The 27,562-nt window shown below is 36.0% G+C and overlaps 1 protein-coding gene across 7 annotated transcripts in view; it reads right to left on the bottom strand.

The window, feature by feature from the left end:
* DMXL1 (Dmx like 1) overlaps nucleotides 1-25,331 on the bottom strand; it is a 125,702-nt gene extending 100,371 nt beyond the window's left edge. For 4 of the 7 annotated variants that reach the window (XM_084880459.1, XM_084880460.1, XM_084880461.1 and 1 more), the window contains exons 1-5: nucleotides 24,738-25,330; nucleotides 14,939-15,064; nucleotides 12,136-12,207; nucleotides 9,076-9,154; nucleotides 5,243-5,375 (exon numbers count right to left, since the gene is read on the bottom strand). In XM_084880459.1, coding sequence (XP_084736585.1) covers nucleotides 5,243-5,375; nucleotides 9,076-9,154; nucleotides 12,136-12,207; nucleotides 14,939-15,064; nucleotides 24,738-24,824 — 497 coding nt within the window. In that variant the 5' untranslated portion in view covers nucleotides 24,825-25,330. Of the gene's footprint in view, nucleotides 1-5,242; nucleotides 5,376-9,075; nucleotides 9,155-12,135; nucleotides 12,208-14,938; nucleotides 15,065-24,737 lie in introns of all 7 variants that reach the window. The other 3 variants (XM_084880463.1, XM_084880464.1, XM_084880458.1) reach the window with 2 other exon arrangements.
* Between the last annotated feature and the right edge of the window lie 2,231 nt (nucleotides 25,332-27,562).

Below are 27,562 nucleotides of genomic sequence, written 5' to 3'. Positions count from 1 at the left end.
AAGGAAAAATAAGAAATAATGTAGTATTACTCCATTAAACTATACTCAGCAATTTCTTCAAATAATAAAAATTTGTAATAACACAAGTTACACACTCACTTTTAGTATAACTCTTAAATATAAAATAAATTTTAAAATATAAAACTTCACATTAAATATAAATATTATTTTTATGTCTAAATATTCACACATAGGAGTCATACAAGAAACAACTTGTCAGTCTTTATACCTTAAGATCAGCCCTGGCCAGTGTGGCTCAGTTGGCTGGAGCATTGTCCAGTACGCCAAAAAGTTTCAGGTTCAATTCTTGATCAGGGCACACACATAGGTTTTGGGTTCAATCCCCAGTCAGGGAGCATATGAAAGACCATGGATCAATGTTTCTCTCTCACATCAACATTTCTCTCTCTCTCCCCCATCCCTTCTTTCATAAATAAATAAAATTTAAAAATCAATAAATACATCCTCAGATATTAAAAAATAAATAAAACTTAAGATCAGAGTCATAGCTTTCATTCCCTCAGAATGTGAGAGAAAGAATTATATTATTTTAAATCTGGAATCTAATATCCAGAGCCACAGATAATCTATATTCCACAATATATTTTCAGGAAAAATCAGTGTTTCAAAGATGAATTCTGCCTGAAGGCAGCATTTGACTAATTAAAGATTATGTGTGGATTAATGGCCACCATAAACTCAGCCTGCCAGCTTCATATAGCTGGTAAGTACTAGTTTTTCTTCTCCAAGGGGCTTTGGCTCATTTCCCTTCATTACCTTCCCTTCTGGTCACCCACATATGCTGGTCTCAAGACACCTCTCGCTATCTTCACTTTTCTTTTCTTACCCAAGTTCATGCTTAAATTCATCCTAAAATTATTTGTAAAGCAGGCTAAAGATGACTTCTGTCATAACTCAGCACAAATAACTTTTTCCTCATTTTAAATGCAATAGAAAATATTGATACAGGCGGATAAGAAATTGAAATCATCTATGGTTTCAAAGATACCACAACACCAATTAGATGCAAAACCACTCTTAACATTTTAATACACTGAATTCCAGATACTTCTGTCCACTCTCCCTATTTCCTATAAGAGGATGTAGAAGAGGGGATGAAAACTGAGGTCATATTTACAATTTTATTTGCAACATTTATTTTAAAATGTTATGAAACGTTTTGTGTATCAATATGTGTAGATCTGCATTAATTTACTGGCTTATGGTATTCTATTACACATATATGCAATGATTTTAGTAAGTCTTCAGTTGATTACTCAGGAAATTTTTCTGTATTTTAGTTGTAATTCCAGTTTGGTCCTGAGAGTGTGTACATGCAGCATCCACTTACTCTGCCGCCATTTTTAATCTTCCCAAGAGATATCTGCAATGATTTTAAGTAATTTGACAATTCACTGCTGTTTTCTCATTTTGCTTTTTTTAAAAAAAATGGTGTGATGAACATTCTTGCACATGCAATTTTTATGCATCTGGTTACCCTAAGGATGTTCTTAAGACAAATTATTAAAAATGCCTGGTATCCATGATTATGATCTTGTCTCCACTAGAGTTTTCTCAAAAGAGAAGCTAAAATAGTCTTTTTTAAAAATATATATTTTATTGATTTTTTACACAGAGGAAGAGAGAGGGATAGAGGGATAGAGGGATAGAGAGTTAGAAACATCTATGAGAGAGAAACATCGATCAGCTGCCTCTTGAACACCCCCTACTGGGGATGTGCCCGCAACTAAGGTACATACCCTTGATGGGAATTGAACCCGGGACCTTTCAGTCTGCAGGCCGACGCTCTATCCACTGAGCCAAACTGGTTTCAGCTAAAATAGTCTTTTAAAAGGAAATCAGATCTCAACACTCCCACTGCTCAAAGCACTAACAGCCTCCCAACTCAGAAAAGGCAAAAGCCTCACAATAACCTATGAATGGACTCCTGACTTTGATCATTTCCCCTATCACTCTTCACCTGGTTCACTTTTCTTCAGCTACAAGCTAAGCAGCAGTTTTTGCACTGGATGTTCCCTCTGCCTACAACATTCTTCTCCCACAGATATGCACACATGGCTAACTGCCTCACTTCCTCCAAGTCTATACTCAAATGTCACCTTTACTCCTCTTCCCCTTACCCTACTTACTTTTTCTCTATCGTACTTACTGATCTTCATCTACATGAGTTGCATGTTTTAAATTTTTTCTTATATCTAGTAAATTATGGAGACCTACTATTTAAGTAGTTAGAGTTATCAAAATTTGCAGTTTCTAGTTTCATGGTTTTTCTGCTTACTTAATAAACCAGTTCAAATAAATTAGTATGTCTAACCTTGTGGTCAGCAAACTGCGGCTCACGAGCCACATGCGGCTCTTTGGCCCCTTGAGTGTGGTTCTTCCATAAAATACCACAGCTTGGGCGAGTCTCTTTTGAAGAAGTGGCATTAGAAGAAGTTTAAAAAATTTGGCTTTCAAAAGAAATTTCAATCGTTGTACTGCTGATATTTTGTTCTGCTGACTAACGAGTTTGCCAACCACTGGTCTAGCTCAAGTTATTACTGTATAATCTTAATTTAATTTAAAATTATTCCCCTTTCCCAAATAATGCACATAATGCATTCTCAGTTTAACCCAATGGAAACCCCTTACTACATCTGCAATAAAGGCAACAGTACACTCTGCTGCTCCCCTCTTGCCAATGTCCTAAAGAAGAGTCCAAAACAACGCCATAGCTTTTTCCAAAGAACTCTCTTTGCAAAATCCAATTTCCTTTTCACATGGTAAGCATTTTTAATACCCATGATCTAGCTGAAGGGTACAAAATACATGGAACCAGCTCCTTTGAAATCTCCTTGGTAAATTCTATATATAGAAGGTCTGCTTTACTCTCATTTTGGTATCACATATATATCTTATTATTGCTTCAAATAAAAGTGACTCAGGAAGAATGGCATTTAACATCTTGTCATACCAGTTTACTGGTTATTATCTATCTCTCCTGATCTGTTCACTTCTATATTCCAAGCACTTTACACTGCCTGTAACATCATAAGCACTCAACAAATATTTGTTAAATTAATGAATAAAATTTTAAATTGCTATTAAATGTATGAAAAAAAATTAAGCCTGCTAATTCATACTTCCAAATTGCTCTCTAGTAAGATAATACTAATTGCACTCCCTTCTTTTTTTTTTTTAATATATTTTATTGATTTTGTACAGAGAGGAAGGGAGAAGAGAGTTAGAAACATCAATGAGAGAGTCATCGATCAGCTGCCTCTTGCACACCCCCTACTGGGGATATGCCCGCAACCAAGGTACATGCCCTTGACCGGAATCGAACCCGGGACCCTTCAGTCCCCAAGCCGACACTCTATCCATTGAGCCAAACCGGTTTCAGCTCCCTTCTTAACAGTATAAAAAAGTAGCTATTTTTCCAAACACTCACTAGTAATAGCTATTATTCATCCTCTTTATGGACATTTCATATTTCTTGATTTCAAGTGAGATCAATCAACCATTAATAGGTTTATTACTCATAAGTATTGCCATTTAAAATGTTTCTCCTCATTGTCCATTTCTGTTCACTATCTGTTCTTTTCTAATTAATTTTTAAGACCTCATTTTAAAAAAGGATTAACCTAAAATTGCAAATATTTTGTCTTCCTTCTTATTTACAAAAAAAAATTTTTAATCCTCATTCGAAGGTATTTTTTTCCATTGATTTTTTTAGAGTGGAAGTAAGAAAGGGAGGAGGAGGAGAGAGAGAGAGAGAGAGAGAGAGAGAGAGAGAGAGAGAGAGAGAGAGAGAGACAGAGAGAGAGACAGAGAGAGAGAGAGAGAGAAATTTATGTGAAAGATATCTCACACGTGCCCCAACCCTGGCAGAGCATCAAACCTGCAGCCCAGGTATGTGCCCTTGACCAGGAATCGAACCTGAGACATTCACCAGCAACACTCTAACCACTTAACACCACTGGCCAGGGCTACAAAAATATTTTATTGCTACAGTAAAAACAATCGATTTTTTCCTTTCTTTTCATTTCCTTTCCTTTCAGTGTCAAGTTTTGGTATCATACTTAAAACGTCTTTAGTTAACTCTAGAGCAACACCTTTCATCCCATAGCAATAGAACATAAATGACAAATGTTAGCCATATATGTGACTTAAAAGTTCCCAGTAGCCACATTTAAAAAAGTAAAAAGAAACAGGTGAAATTAATATTTTATTTAAACTATATAATATATCAAAATATTATCATTTCAACATGTAATCAATAAAAAATCAATAGGATAATTTAATTGTTTTCTTTGTGCTAAGTTTTTGAAATCTAGTATGTATTTTATATCTATACCACACCTCATTTCACGCTAGCTACATTTCAAGTGCTCAACAGTGATATGTGGCTAGTTGCTACCATACTGGACATTGTAGTTCTGAAATATAAAAATTTACTTATGTTTTCTTCTAATATTTGTTTCATCGTATAGAAATTCAATTTGTTCTTCCTTTGACCTTTATTTTGGTTCCAGATATGAAACAGACACTAACTTCATTCCTCTTCCATAAAGCTAACAAGTTTGTCCCACTTATGTGAAATGCCACCTTAAATATTAAACCTCCATGTATAACTGGGCCTAATCATGAACCCCAATCTGTCTGTTCTTATATCTTTATCATAAGAACAGACAGACTGGGGTTCATGATTAGGCCCAGTTATACATGGAGGTTTAATAAGAACTGCTTAATCAGTTGTAGCTTTAGAATTCATTTTGCTATGCTAATATCTTTGTTCTTTTTTCTCTCTCAGAATTTTCCCATATTTGAGCTTTTAAATGAACTTCAGTACTATGCTCAAAAGTAGAAATTACAATGAGATTTTTACAAAAATTATGTCCAATATATAGATTACTTTGGAAAAAATATACCTGTTCACAACAGAAAAATTTTCACTCAAAAGCATTAAAAGTATCTCTGTCTCCTTTTGTATAATTGAGCAAGTTCTACTGAATGATCTTCATATATACCTTACACATTTTTTAGGTCTTTTCATAAATGTTTTATTCAACAAGTTTAAATAAAAAATATGTAGAACGTGGGAAATGGTGAATACTCTGTTTATAAAAAGAAAGCATTTCACAATAAAAAAAGTTAGTGTGGTTTTACACAAATTAAAATGCAACTATAATAAAACCACATGGCAGAGGTTTGTCAGTTAATCCCTTAATTAATTGCTTACTTGTAATGCCAAATGCATCTCCAATCCCCCAAGTTAAGACCTGTTTTATCTGGATTTTCATCTTCAGTTGGCTTCTCCAAGTTAGCATTGGACCAGAGTTGTAAACAGCTAGAACCAGTTAAAAGACGATTGCCTAAAAAAATATATTTATATATATATAAATATATTATTCATCATTTATTATTTAGGTATTTAGTTAGTGAGTTAAGTTACATACTCAACAAAAAGTCAAAAAACAAAAAGAGATTGGGGGAGTAAAGTTATATATTAATTTTGTTAAAGCAGGAAAAAGAGATTTTTATAATCTCTCATTCAACCAACATTTAATGAGTATCTTCTTTGTACTAGGCACTGTGCTAGGCATTAAGCATATAATGAATAATGTCCTTTTTTATAATGAGTTTATATTCCCAAGAGAATATAAATTAGAGAAATATGAACAGAGGCATGAAGACATTAGAATTCAAATACATCCCCAAGAATGGCTTGTAATCTGAGATGGATAAGAAATAAGTTGTATAGTAAATCTGTAAAAATAAATAAGATTGGAAAAAAATCTGAGGTCAGATTATGAAACTTATTAAAAATATATATTTTATTGATTTCTTACAGAGAGGAAGGGAGAGGGATAGAGAGTAAGAAATATCGATGAGAGAGAAATATCAATCAGCTGCCTCCTGCACACCCCCTCCTGGGGATGTGCCCGCAACCACGGTACATGCCCTTGACCGGAATTGAACCTCGGACTCTTGAGTCCACAGGCTGACGCTCTATCCAATGAGCCAAACCCGTAAGGGCTATGAAACATTTTTAATGTTCATAAGGAGTTTGGAGTTTATTATAGATCTTGGAAGTTAAAGATTTTTAAGTGGGAGGAGGGAGTTCACATAAATGTATCTGTATTTTAATAGAACAAGGGGTCTCAAGTGGGGGAAGGGATATCAACAGAGACTTGAAAAGGCCTGTGAACCTCTCTTCATTGAGATATACAAGTTATATGTCTAGTATGTACATTTTTCTAGAGAGATAATCTGTAATTTCCACCATACTATCAAAGATTCCAGTACACAAAAAAATGTAAAGATCCATTTTAGAAAATAACTCTAGTGATAATTATTTTAAAATAACTCTAGTGATAGTTATACAAGATTAGGGAAAACATAGGACAGAGAAATCTGGTTAACCTACTGTAATAATACTGATGGGAAATCACAAGGACCTGAATCAAATATTAAGGATAAGGACTTGAAAGCCATTTCAAAAGTAGAATTTTCAAGGCTGAACACCAATATAATAGGTTTCAGGGAAAGATTTCAACTTTATGACTTGGATAACTGAGTAGAAGATTGTGCCATAATCCAAACATAGAAGATAGGGGAGGTGATGTAATTTTTGCAAAAAAGCTGACAATAAATAAACCATTCACCTTAGCAACTAAGAACTGCAGACTGGTGTCTCTCTGGAAACATGATTTTATTTAGAAAGGAAAGTGGATCTATGGCACATAGACTTTAGAAATCCTTGTGTCTTAATTCCCAACTAAGGCTCTTAATTAACCATGTAAATTTGATCAAGTTGAAAAGCCTTTGAGCCTCAATTTTCTCATCTATAAAATTAAAAGTTTGTATAATGTTATTGTAAGGATTAGCTATAATATGTATAAAAAATTTAGCATAGGCTAGGTACTTAGAAAAAGCTCAATAAATAATAGCAACTATGGGGAAAGTCTCACAGGCAGATAAAAACAGTCCAGAAAGTACTAATGAGACATTCCACTTAAAGATGATTTATATGGCCCTATGGTTTGGCTTTGTAGATAAGAATGTCGGCCTGGGGAATGAAGGGTTCGATTCTAGTCAAGGGCAAATGCCAAGATTGTGTGCTCGATCTACAGTAGGGAGCATGCAGCAAGCAGCCAGCCAAAGACTCTCCCTCATCATTGATGTTTCTATCAATCTCTCCCTCTTCCTTCCTCTCTGAAATCAATAAAAATATATTTGAAAATAAATAAATGTGATTACTATTCCACTGTTTAACTTAATAACAGACACAAGTTTTCCCTTTTTTGGAGATATAATAATTGTCATATAACATTATTAGTTTCAAGTGTGTAACATGATTCAATATTTGCATATACTGAAAAATGATCACCCCAATAAATCTAGCTAACACCCACCACCACACATGGTTACAACTTTTTTCCTTATGATGAGAACTTTAAAGATAAAATACTCTCTTTACAACTTACAAATATACAATACAGTACAATACAGTATTATTAACTATAGTCAGTGCTGTACATTATATCCCCAGGACATTCTTTATTTTATAACTGGAAATTATTAACATAAACTAAAAATAAATTTACCCAATGAAGGATTAAAAATTTAATAAAGAATGCAAAATAATTAATCCTAAGTATGGAATGACATAAAAGTAGGTAAGGTATGGTATAAAATATATTGATTTAAACACAAAGGGCAGAGGTATAGATATTAAAATTGGGATGGGGGGTGACATAAGAAGCCTAAGACAGAAAATCTTATGATTTAAGCAAGGTGCAATAGTGATTTCAAGACAACACAAGAGCATTATAGTCAGTTTACTAACATCAACTGAAAAATTTTCTTTATATCCAAATACCTGGTACATATATAAATACTGAACAAAACCAAAATACTAGTATTTCATGTAAAATATTAAAAATAATTTTATAAATAATTACAAAGTTCATTTCCAAAAGTAATAATCATATTATTTATTTAATATTTAATATAGCTGTAATTTATTTAGTATAGCTGTAATCTATTCCTCAACCAATTTCTAAACTTTAAAGTTTTTAATAGTAAAAAGAAAAATAATGAACTTCTATATGAATTTTAGCTCAATCACAGTTAAAAAAGATAATGGTCATGAGCTGCCGTCAAGTCATTATGAGATAAGTGACATTAAAAAATAAGTCATCTAATACTACTATTGTAATTATAATTTTAGAGGAATTTAACATTAACACTATTCTCTAAAATAGTAGTCAGCAAACTGCGGCTCACGACCTGTTAAGACCTGTTTAGGTCTTAGGCAACAAACAGGTCTTAGGCGACCCTGCTAGCTTTTCTCAACCTGTGGGTCGGAAAACACATATATTTACATTATGATTTTCCATCAGAAAACACAGATATTTACATTACGATTCATAACAGCAGCAAAATAACAGTTATGAAGTAGCAATGAAAATAATTTTATGGTTGGGGGTCACCACAACAATTCTTTCAGACAATTAACAAGAATTAAAGTCAAATCCCTTACCATGACTTTAAAGGCCTTCTATAATAAGCTGCAATCTTATCTCATCTCCAGATTCACTCCAGCTTCAATGAAGTACTAACCACTATTAAAATCTAACTTACATTTTCTTTCTTTGTGCCTTTGTTCATTGTGGTAGGTTGGTAAAAATGGATTTGGGATAGTTTTTAAATATAAAAATATTTAACTAGTACATATGTGCATTAACTCTCCTTAGAATACTCTTCTTTTTCCCACCTAAATCTCCCCCACCTTCATTGTTAAATCTATCTACTTTCAGGTCAAAAGGCTCCTCTTCAAGCAAACTTGGACTCTTTACAGAGAATTAATGTGACCTTCCCAAAACAAGATTCCTCCTATAGCTGGCACCTTCATTTCATCATAAGTTCTAAAAGAGTGCAATCTGTTTTATTATTTTTGTGTTCCCCACAATCTCACAAAAAGCAGAAATGAAATACATGAAAATAATAAAAGCAATAGTGTAGACAAGTGATATTTCATTTCCATTAATCCTATTTGTGAGTTCTTACCTGCTGGATCCCAAGTTATATTGTGCGCTATTGATTCCAGAAAAAACTGACCATTTTTCTGCCACTGACTATATAATTCCTAAAATTAAAAAAAGTCATTTATTGAATTATCATTGGTATCTTTTCTCTGACAAGCATATATATTATCATCATTGTTACTAATACATGCAGTCATTTTTAAAAACAAAATGTTCAATTCTGTCAAGAAAAATAAAGCATCAACCTATCAATCAGGAGGCCATCTTTTGATTTCTAGTCAGGACACATGCCCAGTTTTCATCGATCCCCAATAGGGGGTGTGCAACAGGGCAGCTGAATAATGATTCTCATAATTGATTTTCTATTTCTCCCTTCCTCTCAAATCAAGAAATATTTTTTTAAAGAAAAAATAAAGAATATGTGATGGAGATCAGTGAGAGAATATCCAGTCCTGGAGGTTCAAAAGTCTTTCTTTAGTATATTTAAACAACCAATGAATATATACCATTTTGGGCAATATTCTTATTGACCTCGGACTTTTAAAATATAATTATTACTTATTTATTAATATTGTTACAAAGACTCAATTTTAAATATGTCTGTGTCTCTGCTTCTGGAGGCTTTGTTTTTTAATGTTTTTTTCCAGATCTGAGATGATATGGTATGCGTAAAAATTCAGAATAAGAGATATAACACTTGCATTATAATGTATAATTTAAGTCTTTTTATTCCTTAAAGAAATAATTTTCAACTTTTTTACCTGAAAACCTAAGAAATATATGTTGCACTGTGACACAAAATACACAAAGCATACATATAAATGCAATCTTAAGTAATCTATTTTTATTACATGTGATGCCCTCTAACATTTTCTATTCCATTTCATCTTCTTTTACATTCAGGCTGTGGCCTACTAAGTTGACTTGACTAACCTCTAATACTTTGAGAGTTATAAAAACTTCCTCAATGAATTAGTTCCAAATTTTAATACAAGACTAGGCTGGATGCTTATTAAAAATTCAAATTTCTAAGACCCATGTCCAAAGGTTCAGGATCAAAAGGTCCAAGATGGAGCACAGGAATCTGCATTTTAAACGAACAACCCAGAAGATTTTGATACAGGTGGCTTGCAGAATATGTTTTTATAAAAAATTGCCTTGCAGAAATAGTTCTCAATCACGGTATACATGAGAACCCTCTCTAGAACTAGACATACAAGTGCCTAGACAAAACCCACATCTCAAAGTTTAGAAATCCTCAGAGTGGGGTCTGGATATATCAGAACTAGTGATTCTGAAGAGTACCTCTTATGAAAAACCAACATCTTAAAAGAATATTCCAGATGGTATAAAGAAATGGAAACAATATATTTTTATAAGGATCTAAACATTCTCTGAGATATATTCTGGAATAACAGATTTTATGTGCCTTCCAAGTCTTGATTTTTTCCCATCTGATCCAGTTTTCCCCTTATTCATCAAGCTTTCTTTACCCTCTTTGGAAAGTCAGTGCTACCTACCAATAAACCAGCATGTTCTTAATGAGTTTTTGTCACTGTTATATTAAACAATCATATATCAAGAGAAAAATGGGCAAAAACTGAAAATCTCAATTCTACCCTTACTAATATAGAACTTTTAATATAACACAAATGTTAAAAGTCAGTTATTCTATTTAATAAATATACTGAGTATTATTTGAAATACATTGTTCTGAGTGGAGTGGCCACCTTTAAAATTTCTTTTTAGTACTATCAATTATTAATTCATAAGGCTATAAGAGCTTCTAATATTGGCTTCATTAATGTATTAACACAAATAAAAATCAGGGGAGAATTGTGGAATCTCCTTCCATTGAATTTAAAAATGCGTATCAATCCACAGAAAATATTTTTTATTAACACAAGGTAGAGAAAAGAATGTTCTCATCTAGGAATCAATAAAGCTGGTTTTACTCTTAGTTATGTGGCTTAATAGCTGTTTCGATGGTCAAGTCACATTTCTTTGGGGCCTCTGCTGCTTATTTATAAAGAAAGAAATGATAACTACAAAACTAAGTCAGGAAATATGCAAGATACTAATGAGCTAAGTGAAAATGAAAACTATTAAAAGATATATAAAGGTATGTCTGTTATTAAAATACTGTTTAATTCTTTACATTTAACAGATTTCTACACAATCTCTGAAATCATGTCATCCTTATAATAGCCCATGAAGAATGGATAGTAATTAATTTCAGAATTGAGTGAAGATCTCATGAAGTTCCTTGCTTGGGATTTAATAGCTAAAAAGCAGCATAGTTTTTAGCATAGTTTCTCTGACTCCTAATAAATGCTCTTTGGACCACACTATCCTGATATCCTTTCATATGGTTTAAATCATTAGTTTAATTTCCAGTGGAGATGGGTAAAATCACCTGGTTTGTCATATTTAAAAGCATTAAAGATATATACTATATAACCTCAATATTTATAAACTAATTTTAACCAGCTTTCAAAACTATTAATAGTTTCTTTATTTAAAAAATTCATTGGCCTGTTAACAATTATGTTACATGATATAATAAGTGCAAGAAAATAAGTCCTGGAGGTATGTTAAGTCTGCAATTAAAACATGTAACTTTAACATACGTACTACTACTTGTAATACTTTAAACAATAATATATATATATATATGTGTGTAACAAAAACATACACAAAAAAACATGTAACTTTAAGAACAAAATACATAAGGCAGAAAAACTACACAAAATTAGATCACAAAAGCAAAGAATAAAGTGCCACATATGACTAGACAACAATGTCTGCACTAGCAATAACTTTAACTGCCAAACTTAAAGCTGTTGATTCTTCAAAACAGAATTAAAAAATGTCAAAAGGAAAAAAAAAATATGTCAAGATAATTCGTTGACACAATTTAATTCTATTTCAGTGAAAATTTTAAACATATTTGTAACATGAAAGTGGCATTTAATTATAGCATAAATTTATACTGATTTATTTGATTTTATACTCTTAAAAATAACATCTTTTAACACACAAGACATTTCAATTCCTAAAAAGAAAATGATAAATTACTGACCAAATTTTTCTTTTGCTTCGGAAGAATAACTGGTTCAAAAACAGAGATAACATTTCCATAGGATGCTGCAATCTTTTAAAAAGAAAAATGAAAAGATAAATTATGGATATGTTAACTTACTTATGAATCAAAAGAACAAAAGAAATAATGTAACTTAAAATATACCCACATGTACAATTTCATGTGCATTTTAATACTTAAGAATGTAAATTTTAGAGACTGCCATATTTAGGATCAGAATCCCAATACATACTGTCACTTACTATGTAACTAGTAAGTTAATCTCTCTTAACCTTTGTTTCTCTATCCATATTTATAACATGAATATCTTCCTAACAGAAGTATTTTGAGGACTAAAATAACATTTGTAAATCATCTAGTATCTATCTATCTATAATAATCTATAATTATAAAAGCATAATATGCTAATTAGGCCAGAGGTCCTTCCAGACAAAGCCGGGGCTGCGAGGAAAGCCCGAGTCCCAGGTGCCAGAGGGAAGCTGGTGCCAGCAGCTGGGGGAAAGAAGGCCTACTCTTGCACAAATTTCATACATCAGGCCTCTAGTCTATACCAATAAAAGGGTAATATGCTAATTAGACTGGTTCAGCCAGACATCTTCCCAACATCCGACTTCCTTAAGGACAAAGCCATGGTGGTGGGGGCCAAGACAGAGGTTAAGGGTGATCAGGTCATCAGGGGAGTAAGCTGTTAGAGGCAATCAGGCAGCTCAGGGGAGCAAGCAGCTAGAGGAAAGAGCAGGCCAGCGCAGAAGAACAAGCAGTTAGAAGGTAATAAGGGGCTGGGGAAAACAGTTAGGGGGTGATCAGGCCGCAGGAGAGGGTAGTTGGGGGCAATCAGACCAGCAGGGGAGGGCAATTGGGGGCGATCAGGCCAGCAGGGGAGGGCAGTTGGGGGCTATCGGGCCAGCAGGAGAGCAGTTAGGTGGCAATCAGGCCGGCAGAGGAATGGTTAGGGCAGGGGTCTTCAAACTACGGCCCGCGGGCCACATGCGGCCCGCGGGCCACATGCGGCCCGCAGAGGAGTCTGATCCGGCCCACCAGGTTTTTTGGGCAGTGAGCGCAGCCGAGGTGTTACAGTAGGAATTAGTAGTTCATATAGTCCGGCCCTCCAGCTCTCTGAGGGACCGTGATCTGGCCCCCACTTTAAAAAGTTTGAGGACCCCTGGGTTAGGGGGTGATCATGTCAGCAGACAGAGACAGTTAGGGGCGGGCAGGTGAGCAGGCAGGCAGGAAGAGGTGGTTAGGGGCAATCAGGAAAGCAGGCAGGCAAGCAGTTAGGAGCCAGCAGTCCTGGATTGTGAGAGAAATGTCCGACTGCCGGTTTAGGCCCGATCCCTGTGGGACAGCTGTCAGACATCCCCCAAGGCATCCCATATTGGAGAGGGTGCAGGCTGGGCTGAGGGACAACTCCCCTTGCAGGAATTTCATGCACCAGGCCTCTAGTATGTATGTGTGTGTGTGTGTATGTGTATGTGTATGTGTGTATGTGTGTGTGTGTGTGTGTGCGCGCGTGTGTGTGTGTGTGTGTGTATATATATATATATATATATATATATATATATATATATATATATAAAAGCCCAGAAACCAATAGAACAGAACGATGCAGGAGCTGCCCCCTGGTGGTCAGTGTGCTCCCACAATGGGAGCACTGCTTGGCTGACAGGGATGAGCAGCGCTCCCACAGCAGGCCGATCCCTGCAGGCCACGCTCCCCATCAGTACACAAATCCAAACACCAGGCCTCTAATGGATAGTAAACATTAATTCCCTTCCTCAACAGAAGAATATACAATATATTGATGTATTCCTTGTCAAGTATAAAATTTCACATGACTTAAAAATCAGTTTTTAAGTTACCTATCCTCAAAGCTCACAATTCTGTGAATGTAAATGTAACTTTTTAAAACATATATATTTTATTGATTTTGTACAGAGAGGAAGGGAGAGAGACAGTTAGAAACATCAATGAGAGAGAGTCATCGATCAGCTGCCTCTTGCACACCCCCTACTGGGGATATGCCCGCAACCAAGGTACATGCCCTTGACCGGAATCGAACCCGGGACCCTTCAGTCGCCAAGCCGACGCTCTATCCATTGAGCCAAACCGGTTTCGGTGTAAATGTAACTTTAAAAAAATAAAACTTAAATTTGTTTCTTTGTGAACTCTTTGAAGAGTGTATTTTTCAAATATTCCACTTTATTTGAGTGTATTTAAAATTTACTCTTTAAGTCAATAAAACATAACCCTTCCTGGCTCAGTGCATAGAATGTCAGCCTGCAGACTAAGAGTCCCAGGTTCAATTCTGGTCAAGGGCATGTGCCATACCTAGGTTGCAGGCTCCTCCCCAGTCTGGGCCCTGGCTGGGGCACATGCAAAAGACAACCAATCGATGTGTTTCTCTCACATCAAAATTTCTCTCTGTCTTTCTTTCTTCCACTTTCTCTAAAAATCAATGGAAAAATATCCTCTAATGAGTATTAAAAATAAATAAATAAATAAATAAATAAATAAATAAATAAATAAATGTATTTGTCACAATAGAGAGATTATGCTTTACTTCAAATTTATATAAGAATGGAATTCTTGAAGATCTCAAAGATACATTTTAGAGAGCAAGGGATTTTGTTCTCTACAATGCATCTTAGATAGCCAAAAGAAATTTATAGCTACATTGCACTTGAAACAAAGCAAGTGTCTAATTCAATAGGAAATATAGTTCAGACTACCCTGGCATAAACCATATTCAAAACTAATTTCATATAATCACAAGATTACAAACCTTGCCTTGTTGCATTGAACAGTCTACACATCCTATTTGAATATTTCCATGTTTAGCTCCTGGGATTATTTGTAATCTTTCAAAATCACTTCCCAGTATAACAATGTCACATCCAGATGCATAAGCCTAAAAAAAAGAAAGAAAAATAAAGTTATCAAGAAAATATTTATCAAGTAAAATACTGGCATTAAATATTACATTTTAACAAATTACTTTAAAATTCTTTTTAAAAAATCTGTACTATTTAAGAATATTTCCTTTCCTCTCATATACAGTACCATCAGCAAATCCAGTCTTATCTTCTCCAATGAATGCCACCGCCCTTATCTAAGCCCACCTCTTTCCTGCATTATTGTTAATAGTCTGACTGCTTCCATTCTTGCGTCCCTCTAATTTCTTTCACCACAAAGATAAAAGTGATCTTTTACACCAAATAATTTTCCCTGCTTAAACCCCTTCAATATTTTCTTGGAATAAAATCCTAACTCCTCACCATGTTCAATGCACTGAATCAGAGATGGGAACTTTTTTTCCTGCCAAAGACCTTTTGGATATTATAACATCATTCATGGGCCATACAAAGTTATCAACCTAAAAATTATGTTTTTATGAAAAAAAGCTCTGAAAAATATTGAATTTCGAGTCCCACCTGCAGTTGCCGTGCCAGGGCCAGACCAAATAATTAGGACCCAACAGTTCCCCACCCCTGCCCTAAATGATTGTCCCCAATTCTCTACATTTCAAGGTTCTTTCCTTACCTCAATTGGCTCCTGGCCTTATATTGCCTTCTTTCTGTTCCTTAGGCATATCAGTCTTTTCCATCTCAAAGTGTTTTATCTACCTTTCATTTGCCTAGTCTTTGCCTAGCTAGCTTCTTTTCAACATTCAGCTCTCAGTTCCTCACCTACCTGCTCCCCACCTTTCTTCCATCCTTCTCTCTTTCTCTCTCATCCTTTCCATCACATTATTATTTATTTTCTTTGTAGCCTATACCATAGTTTATAAATATATTTCTTATTATTCCTTTCTATTACTAGACATTAAGTTTCAAGACAAAAGGTAGGGTTCAAGTTTATCATACTCAATTCTAACTGAAGGTCCTGCTTTATAAATAACCTACATAATAAATTTAAGTATTTAATTTTACAAAGAGAATCACCATAACCAAACAAAATAAAAAGGGTTTAATTTAAGACTTGTTTGGCAAATAGCTCTTTGTGAATTTTATAATAAAGCAGAACTTTTCGAACCAGAATTCTTTTTGTGGTCTTTTCCACACCTTCCCAGAGCAAGGTAGTTTCTTCAATTACTTGGCCATCCTAAAATTTAATATCGGAATATTAAATTTTCACATCCTAAAATTTAAAACTCACATATTAAAAGTCAGCATGCAGTGTAACACTGTAATGAAATATCTATTACACACTACTTTCCATCCTGATATGTTCCTAAAGTTTTAATAATTTTTCATTTCTCATCACTTTTGCACATGCACATATACCTTACTTAATGTAAAAAAATATTATACTTAATAGATACTTTATGACTTTAAATCCTACCAAATCCAAAATGGTCCTATTCAAAAGCTGACAGAAAATATTAGAAAATGGACTTGGGAGAAGATACAAATAAATATGTTTAGATTATAGACAAGAAAATGATGCCTAAGTACGTAGGTTAATATAACATCTCGGTGGCAGAGTTGATTTGAAAACCCTGATCTATTGATTCTTGATCTATGTTATTTCCACGGCAACACAGGGTCTTTCCTAATTAATCATGCTTGCCTGGAATTTTCCAAAAAGAAATTAGGAATAATCAAGTCTGGTTCCACTAGTGTCAAATAATGGAAAAAATTAGCTCAGTAAACAAACAAAAAAATCTCATGATAGTCTGCTCACCTATACAAATATCCACAATAGGATCATAAGGCTTGTCATGAGACTATTAGCAAGAGTAAGTTCCAAAAACTAACTTATTTCAGAAAAAATTTTCATTCATAATGTTTTAAATACTTAATATTTTAAAAATTGATTTTTCAATATTAAATTTGGATAAAATATTGTCTCTGGTTTCCCAAAAAATTGTTTCAAATTCTGAATGTTTACAACTTAGACTCCCTCTTTGTTATATATTAAAAGTCTTCATAATTTTGCTTTCCTTTTGTTATACCAGAAATTATCTATCTACTTTCAGTTAATTGTGTTGCAACTATTTTTGTAAATAATCATCATTCTAAATTTTCCAGAAGTCTACATTAATCCTGAAGTACCTCACCAAATTACTGTTTAATATAACAAATATTAAACATCTGCAGACTTGGAAAATATAAAATTATTTCAGAAATATACTTAGCCCTATAGAGAGGAAGATGCCAACTTATAATACCATTAACCCTAAATCATTCAAAGATTTATCCATTCTGGATTAGCCCTGTCCTTTTGCCTCTGCTATATTATCACTTGACTTTTGTCATTTATATTGTCATTTGACTTTTCCTTAGTGAGAATACCACAAGATGTAAAGCTGTCTCTAATTTTGATAAACTTTAAATCCAATGAAAATTATTGATCTTCGTCTAGAATATCTCTCATTCAGTCCTCACTTGGCAATAAACTAGTAGGGGGGGGGGGGGAATCCAGATATAATCAGCTGCACTCCACATTTCACAAGTTGATTATTATGCTTGAAGCTTAAAATAAAGATTCTCTGGTTTTCTTACTACAGAATTTAAATGCTTACAGCTTATTTGATTTGTAATTAGATGTAGGATGAATAAAAAAACTCAAACCCTATTTGCATTTAGTTCTATTTCTTAATCACTCACAAAAAATTGTAACTGTCTTCTATAAAATCCTGCTATGCATAGAATACCAGTTGAATTAACTATGATATATACTCACACTGGAACATTATACAGTTGTAAAAAGAATGAGGAAGATATCTATGACAATGGTGTTTTCTAGGGAATAGTATTAAGCTAGGGGAAATACATTGAAGTACAAAAAAGCATATATAGTATGTTATTTTTTTTGTGTAAGAAACAAGTTAAATAAGAAAACATACATGTTTCCAAAATAAATAAATAAAAATTTTTTAAAAAAAGAAAACACACGTTTCTGTTTATTAAGAACAGATATTAAGAACAGAAGCACCGGAAAGATAAAAGTAGGAAACAAAGTTTGTTACCAAAAAAGGTAGGTGGGAAAGGATGGTGTGGAAGGGATACAGGAAAGAATGGCACTTCGTAGTATAGCTTATTATATAGTGCCGGGGGTGACCAGCAGACCCTGACTACAGATGAATAGATTACTCTAAAACATGTTTCTGTGAAAGAGAGGCTAAGGAGCTGGTTGGCAGGAGGCATCAAAACAGCCTCCATGGCTGCCTCCTTTGGCTTTTATTGTAACAACAGCTCGAACTAAAATTAACCTCTAGATACAATAAGCAAGGTAAGTATCCTTGAAGAAACTCATGCTTCTACAAGGTCAGGTCTAAAAGACTAAACATAGAGATTCCAGCAAAACACCTGGGGGTTCAGATTTGTTTGAAAAAGTCAAGGCACTGGCTTCCGCCTTCTGCAAGGTCCCCCCTAAGAGGCCCCTGACCTTTTGGAGAATCCTCCTCACAGACTTTCCAACCAAGTCCCTTGCTTCCCAACAATATAATTATGATTTTTTAAAATATATTAATGTCATACATTTAATTCAATCTGGATGGGGGAAAAGGGAAAGCAAGTGAAACAAATGAACTTCATTTTAAGTGAATACTATAGCCACACCTAAAGAAAGGCAGGAACAAATTAAGTAACTTATGAACAGAGAATTTCACCATATATTTTGTCTTGGCCAGCTAGAAGGAAAAACAAAAACAAAAACTAGTTTTCCTCCAGTGTTTCTTCTTTACTTTCATACTACTACCAAACTCACAAACTTTTGAGTATTGTGTGAAGGAACACACTAAGCAATTCCCCCAGTTTAATTCAATTCTGGCACCACCCAGAGAAAACATTACTAGATTCCAAAGGTTAAGAAGGGCTCAGTCTTGGATGAGACTTCCCTCTACTTCAGATGCTGATCACAAGTACTAGGACCCCAGATTATCTACAATTTCTGTCCAATTTAGGTACAAATCAGAGGTTCCCATGACCTTCTCCTCTTTGGATTTGATTATTTACTAGAACGGTTCACAGAACTCAGAGAAACAGTTATGTTTATTAGCCGATAAGGTACGGATGAACAGCCAGATGAAGAGAAACATAGGGTGTGGTCTGGGAAGGTCCCTAGTGCAGGGGATCCAGTCCCTGTGGAGTTGGGGTCCATCACCCTCCTGGTACATGGAGGTTTTCTCTAAAATGAAAACTCCCCATTCAGCCAGACTTCAGGCGGTTCTGAATGATGGTTCTTCTGTATTTTAGTTGTAATTTTGATGTGGATGTGGGAAGTCGCTACCACCAACATTTACCTATGCTGCTATCTTTGTTCTCTGCCACTAAATTCTTTAATAATCCATCTACCTGGTTTTAAATAAAAACTAAAGATGTAACACAACACACAATATTTCTAGAATAAAGTCTAAAATGAGTTTTACAGATTTTTCTAACAAATTATTCTCAAAAATTCATTTTAAAGCGCCCTGATTATATTCTGAAAGGCTATCAAAACCCTAGAAGCAATATAGTTTATCAAACAGTCATGCTACTTGCTCTTCAAAATTAATATGCATATACTAAATTAGTACTCTACCTGTTTCTGATTGTAATCAAAACAATATAAAACTAAAATAAAAATTAAATTGACAAAAGAAAATCTTTATTAGGCACAAATAACATTAAGTTTACTCTCTTTGAGACTAAACAAGATAGCACACATGAGTTCATGTCTACTACCAAGCATATAATTAAAACCTGATTTTTAACTTTAAATTTTGGCAGACAACCTACTATAATATTCCAAATATTCTAAATTTCAAAAATTATCCAAGTCTGTACCAATCAGCATTTTAATTTGGAAATCCTGTGATTCTTGTAAATCCTGTGAAACACTTAGATTTCCTGTGTTTATTTTTTGTTTTCACCAAAACAATCCCAAAGAATTTCTTCCTGGTATATTTTCTGGTTAAATGACTTGCTTTTGGTATGTTGTACTTAACATTGTTCTCGCTCTTAAAAACAATATTAAGAATTAGTATTATTTCAATAATCTAAAAGGCACTTAAGTACTATTTAAAACACAGTATTTGAAAACAGGCCCAATTTTTAAAACCAATCTAATTTAGAACTCACAATGGCATGAGTACCACAAAAATCTCTTTCTCCAGGTGCAAACATGTCAAGCTTTCGCCTCCTGTAACTTCTCCACATACAAAGAACCTCCAAAAAAGAATCTTTCCATTCTCCCACCTTTAAAGGTTTCTCTAGAGCAGTGATTTTAAACTGGTGTACTGCATAAGCCTCTTTTCCTTAGATTGCCTAATAAAAAAATGACATCAGGTGGGAATGTAGACTGGTGCAGCCACTGTGGAAAACAGTATGGAGTTTCCTCAAAAAATTAAAAATGAAACTCCCATTTGACCCAGTCATCCCACTTCGAGAAATATATCCCAAGAAATCAGAAAGGATATATGCACCCCTATGTTCATAGCAGCACAGTTTACAATAGCTAAGATTTGGGAACAGCCTAAGTGCCCATCAATAGACAAATGGATTAAAAAACCTGTGATACATCTATACAATAGAATACTACACTGCTGTAAAAAAGAACTCTTACCATTCGCAACAGCATGGATGAACCTGAAAAGCATTATGCTAAGCAAAATAAGCCAGTTGTAGAAAGATAAATATCACATGATCTCACTCATTTGTGTAATATAATGAATAACATAAACCAATGAACAAAAATAGATCCAGAGACAGAGAAGCATCGAACAGATTATCAAGCCTCAGAGGAAAGGTAGAGGAAGGTGGGGGGAGGAAGGAGTAAGAGATCAACCAAAGACTTCTATGCATGCATATGAGCATAACCAATGGACACAGATACAAGGGGGGTAAGGGCATGTGCCGGAGGTGGGAAGGGCTGGGGAGAGGTCAATGGGGGAAAAGGAGACATGTAATATTTTAAACAACAAAGAATTTTCAAAAAAATGATAGTCAACACAACAACAAGAGACAGGTGTGAATGCCTGTTTTGAATCATAAATACTTTTGTAGGTCATATAATAAAGTTGTATTTTATTGTTCACATCTCATAATAAGTTTGTGTCTGATTCGTTAATTCTTGGTACCAGAAATCCTTATATACAAGTATTATAGGCACCTGGTTCTTTAAAAAGTCACCGTGGTGAAGATGGGTAGAAAATTAGCATTATTGTTTTGTATGGTTTGGGTAAAGCAATCAAAATTACATCAATTTTGTTGTTGTTGTTGTTGTTAGACTGGCAAAAAATATATTTTTTGGTGTGTTGCCAAATTTTACTAATTAGTTTATGTGTGCCCTGAGGTGAAATAGGTTTAAAATCTCTGCTCTAGAGTGAACAAAAGAAAGAGTTAAACTAAAAGATGGTTACTATGACAGAAAGTTGAGAAAGGAGAATGCCAATTAAGCCTCAGTTCTCTACCAACAGCCAGATAGTTGCAGTCAGTTTCTTGACTTCGAATCTGAGTCCCTTTGGCTGGGAACACTGGTTTTTCTCATCCAACAGGGAGCCTGTCCTATATAACATGCTTCCTTTCAGAACTAAGTTATATAAATTCCATACTAGACACAGAAATAAAATATTAAGACAATCTTGGAAATTACCTCCATCTTTCCATTTCATTCAAAACAGTTTCAACACTATTAGTAAGTATGAATAAACTACAAAATGGGGTGGGAGGAGGGAGGAGAGAAATTCAAAACGTGTAAAAGAACTTGTCCTGGATATACAACTAACTATAAGAGATTGGGCTGGAAGTCAAACCCAGGTAATGACTCTTGTATTAGGTCTCATCAGTACTTCAATCCCTATTCTAGATACAATGAAACTATGGAAGACATCCACAAAGCAACACTGGTTAATGATACAATGAAAGTGCAAATAAAGTGCTTTGAAATTGTGAGATATGGTCACTGCCTAATAAAAGCTTTCATACTAAGAGCAAAGTCAAAATAGTTTGTTGCCAGTTTAAGTAGTAAAAAAGTATCTAATTCTTGGATATACTAACTTTGTTTAATAATGGCATATTTTAAAATGGAAACTCCAAGAAAACATGCATTCAATTTCATTTCAATTTACCAAGTAAAATCTGTCACACTTTACTGTGAAAATGGGATCTCATCTCCTGTAATCTTTTGAAACAAGAACATCTGAGTTATCTGCAAACATTCAAAGTGGCTAATTACAAACACAGTACTGTCTTCAGAGAAAGCATTCCATACCAAGAGGAATAGAAATTCTTCACGGGGGCCTGCAAGAGGAAATCACATGACCTTACCTCAAGTAAAACTAGAATTTAGAGAATTTTTTTTAGTCTGCACATACCATGTACCATTAGTGTTTGCTATTTCCCTATTTAAAAAAAAAATTCAAGGAGTAAACAATAAATAGATTTTACTTTCAACATGAAAGAAAAATAAGCGATTTCAAGAAATGTAAATTTAAGATATATACAATATCCAGGAAACCAGGGGCAAGAAATTTAGTTTATAACAAAACTATCAACTTAATGTTAAAAAGTCAGGGATAGATTGGCTGCAAAGGAAACAGATGATTAGTAATCCTTAAACTTTCACCAAAACTGTATCTCTTTACACTAAACAAAAAAAATAAAAGTATTTTTACTGTATTTATTGCAATATTTCCTGAGACCTGGAGATTAAAGCCTGTTCTATGGAAATGGACCAAGAAGCTACATGATGGTGTGGAATGACTATATGAGCTTTGGCACACTCACTTACCTCTCCTTTAAAATAACATAGGGGCATTCATCAAGGTTTTATATACACTTTAGATGGATCATTTAGGTATATAAACCAGCATATTATATATGCTTTGAAGTAGATTACATAGGTTCTTTTTTTTTTTTTTTTTAAATATAGTTTTACTGATTTCAGAGAGGAAGGGAGAAGGAGAGAGACAGAAACATCAATGATGAGAGAGAATCATTGACTCACTGCCTCTTGCATGTTCCCTACTGGGGATCAACCCAGAAGCGGGGCACGTGCCCTGACTGGGAATCGAACCGTGACCTCATGGTTCCTAAGGTAGGCGCTTAACCACTGACCCATGTCAGCCCAGCGATTATATAGAGTATTAAAGCATGCTTACATAGAATCTTAATGCCTTCTTGGAAAAGGTCTTGGACTTTACATAGGAGGAAGCACTCAAATAACTTTAGGAGATAGCTGAGAAGGCCATCTCCTGCTAGGAAAACCTCCTTGAGTAAATGCTGTTTATTCTCTCCCTCTACAGAGCAAAAGCAGAGAGCAATGTCCAACTACAGTTGCTCACTGAAACCCTCAGAGCTCACTCTTCTGAGTATCCTGGGTTCACATTTAGAACTAGAATCTCTAAAAATGCTAGGGTCAAGTGCAAGCTAAGGTGTGCATGTGTCATTCTACAGGGGAGGTACAGACTCTATTTTGAAGCAAAGTATTGGTTGGCACAGATCTAAAAACACAACTCGGGAATTAAATGCCTGCACCATGTAAAATAATGACTATTATTTGTTCTGACTGTCAACGACCACAACAAAAAAAAAGGTCAAAAGTAGACAGAAAGAAATCATGGATATCTATCAACTCTTTTCTCTTATATATGTAAACTTCTAATCCCAACTAAGTCACAGTCACACAAGTTGTGGCAGAAATCGACAGCATTGTAAATACGTTTAGATATAGGGTATCATGTGAATACTGGCTTTTAATTTGAAGTTATCACAAAAACTATTATTAAGGCAGAAATTTCCACTCTCCTCCTGGTAAGTAGGCAGAAATTTGGAGTCCTCTTACTTCCAATAGTTGAGTAAGACTAATGAAAAATAAATCACTTTTCAGTACACCTTAACCTTGGATCACTGCTACACAGCAAAAAAAAAAAGGGGGTTTTACTGAAAAACAGGAATGCAACCTTTAGCAGTCCATGGGAACAATCTAAACTAAGTAAGTTTCCCAGGATTACTAAACTGTCACATACGGGAATTCAAAGGGCGTCAGGAGTAAATTATTCATACACAATATATATATTTTTTTACTTTCTAGTTATACCTCAGAAGAGTAAATGAGAAAGCACTGCTTTCACTATGTTTTTAACCAGCTCTAGCTGTTAACAATTAGTAACTATGTGGAGACACCCACTCATTCTAACTACAAGGCTACTTGACCTTAACTTAGAATAAGAAAGGAAATCCACCCAACTATTTCTCAACTTGACCATGTTAAGCCTATGGAGTAGGATAATGCAAAGCCTCCCCTACCCCCACCCCCCACACACAACATTACACAATTTTTGTTTAAACGACTTTGCCAAACCACCCAGCCCAAGGACGTCAGACTGAACACTTAAAACACCTACAGAACATCCTCCCGGGCGCAGGCTCCGCACAGTAAGGACCCAAGGACCAAAAGGTCTTTACCTCCTTCCCTCTCGAGGCCAGGTGCGCCCGGGCCTGGGGCCGGGCCCCGGAGAGGATCTGGGGACCCTCCTCCCCCCGGGGGCGGGAGCGGAGGCGCGTTCCCGGCTCTGCCTGTCATTCCAGGCCGAGACCCGCGGACGCAGGGACGCGGACCCACGGCGGGCGGCCGCGGGAGCCTCCCGGACTCACCGTGAAGCGCTGATCGCCGACGCTGCCCACGGAGAAGCAGTGGTCGCCGGGGTTCACGGCGCCGGTCAGCACCTGGTGCAAGTTCATGTCGGCGCCTTAGTGCTGCCACGGACACCGCGGCCGGCTCATGCCCGGGGTCAGCGGCGGCCGCTTCCCTCCCTGCTTCCCTCAGGGGCGGCGGCCGCTCCGAGGCGGCAGCGATCGAGGCGGCGACAGGCGCCCGGAGCGGGAGCCGCGCAGCTGGGGGGCCCGCAGCTCACGCCGAGCCCGGCGGGCGGGCGAGGTCCGGAGGGGGCGGGCCGGCGGGCGGGGCGCCGCGCTGCTCCGCGCACCTGTCACAGCCCGCGCAGGCCCAGGTGGAGCTCGTCGACTCGGGGCTGCGACGCTCTGGCCCGGAAGGCCGCCCCTCCACACGCTTCTGGGGTCCGGGTGGGTGGATCTCGCAGTCGCATAGGCAGCACCCGATCGCCCTCCCGGCCGAACCAGTTCCTCCCCGGCTCCCGGGTCCGCCACCCCGATAGGCCCGGGCCGCTCACTAGGCGTCGCTAGGTCGAAGTATCGCGAGACTTCCCGCGGCGTATGAGAGGACCGCGGTAAAGGATTCACTTCTACACTGCAGTACAGTATACAGATCAGCAAGTGGATAGGAAAACGCCTTCTCGTCAGATGCTGGCCAATCCCGAGCGCCAGTCAACCCAGGGCTCCGCCCATCGCTGAGGACACACCCCCAGGGTTCCGCCCACTGCGGAGGACACACCCAGGGCTCCGCCCACCGCGGAGGACACACCCATCTCTCTGAGGCTGGAGCGTCACTCTGCCCATATGAGGGTTGATTATTAAGGAGCCTGGTAGAACTATAACGAGCCTAGAAACAAGTGACAGCTTTCAGGTTATTCTTTAGCCGAGGGCTTTAACCGGACTGTTGCGCCAGAAAGTTTAAAAGGTAGAAGTGCGTTGGAAATGGAGTTGCAAGAGTCCTCGGTCGCGATAGAGACTACAAGTCCCAAGAAGCACCGCTCCCCGCCCGGGGCGGCTCCTGAGAACTCCGAGTCAATGTGACTCTGGAAGCGTCTCCGTCACAGCTTAATAGTTTCTGCATTTCCAACTCGCCAAACAGGATTGTTGTGAAAGGTTTAAACATTTGACAAGTACTAGGATGTTTTCACCTAAGTCCACCTTAAACACGCGTCTGTAATAATCCTGCGCCAGCCCTGCGTTGAGCATTTGTTTTGGAAAAACCTAAGCATTCCAAAATGATTGGTATTATAGTTAACCACTGTGAAATTCCAACTCTCCTTGTACTTCGACACAAGTTTTCTATTATCATTATTATTATTGACGAACATGTGTTTATATGTGTCCTCTCATATACTCTGAGTCTCCTAGGGACACATCGTGTCCTGCTTGCCTCGGTATCCTCAAGAATCTAGCACAGTGCCAGTTTCAATTTTTAAATGTTGAATGGATGTAAACAGGAATTCTCCACCTAAAGAGTAGTTTTTAAAATTACTCAATTTAGTTTTATACACTGTTATTGTTGTGTGTGGGGGGGGGGGGATAACACTGATTCTTAGATGGAAGGAGTACTATTAATTTTATTTCATTTTGCTTTCCTTAAGTTTTTTTGCAATGTATACTTACTTTGTTTTGAAGTAAAAAGTTACTTAAAAAACGAGTCTGCCTTAGCCGGTTTGGTTCAGTGGATAGTGTCAGCCTGCACACTGAAGGGTCCCTCCTTTGACTCTGGTCAAGAGCACATACCTAGTTGGGGCTCAAGTGGAAAGCAACCAATCAATGTGTCTCTTTGTCCTCCCTTTCACTCAGAAAAATTAAAAATTAAAAAGTTTAAGAGCCATCTCCCTTTTTTAATTTGGAAGGTGTAAGTGAATCCCATTATTTATCCCAGTTTCTTCATAAAAATGTGGCACTTAAAACTTAATTTGTCATTTAAGAAAAACTATTGAGTTCAAACATACTTACAGTTTAATTTGTATTTTAATTATTGATCCAAATTGTATTTATTTTAGTCCCTAAATCAAGAATTTTCTATGGCCTACATAAGTTTTGTGTCTGGCTCGGAAGTTTTTTACTCATTCCATTCTGCCCAGTTTTTGGCTTTGAAAGGCATGCAGTATTATAGCAGAATAAAAGAAACTACATGACCTAGTAGTTAAGAAATCTGAGATCTACCTCTGATCTTTCTGTGTGACCTTGGAAAGTCTTGTTAATTTTAAGACTCATTTCCCTTATCTGTAAAATTAACAAGTTTAACCTGATTATCAACAACATTTTGATTGCCTTTTTCACTCCTGCACACTGTACATCTATTAGTTTTTATTAAATTGCTTTAGCCACAAAATAGGGTACCTGACTTTGAATCCTGGCCTAACTACTCAGACAAATTATAATATTTAATCTCTCTGTGATTTACTTATCTATAAAGTGAAGATAGTAGTAAATTTTTAAAATATAATTATGAGGAATAAATGAGAACAGTGTTTAGAACATTGCCAGAAGTTAATGAATGTTAGCTACTTTATAAGTATTACTCTTATATAAACCTAACATTTTGAGATATACTTACTCTTTCTAAGGTTTTCCAAATAGTGTCAAACTCCAGTCTGAATCAAACTTTCTGGAGGTGTTTAAGAGTGCCTCAAAAGCTCTTGAGGCCATGCCAGTCTTCTGTACCTAAAATTATGGAACTACAAAAGCTAGTGGAAAGCAAGGACATTTTTTTAAGCAAGGATATTCTTTTGCCTATGTCTAGTGTCAACAAAGAGTTGATTACGAATTCCGCTGGCAAAAAAATAATTTATTCAGGA

This window comes from Pipistrellus hanaki (assembly GCF_964339955.1).
Source record: "Pipistrellus hanaki genome assembly, chromosome: 4".
In the NCBI taxonomy this organism is placed as follows: Eukaryota; Metazoa; Chordata; class Mammalia; order Chiroptera; family Vespertilionidae; genus Pipistrellus; species Pipistrellus hanaki.
This window is presented reverse-complemented; position numbering and strand designations above follow the sequence as displayed.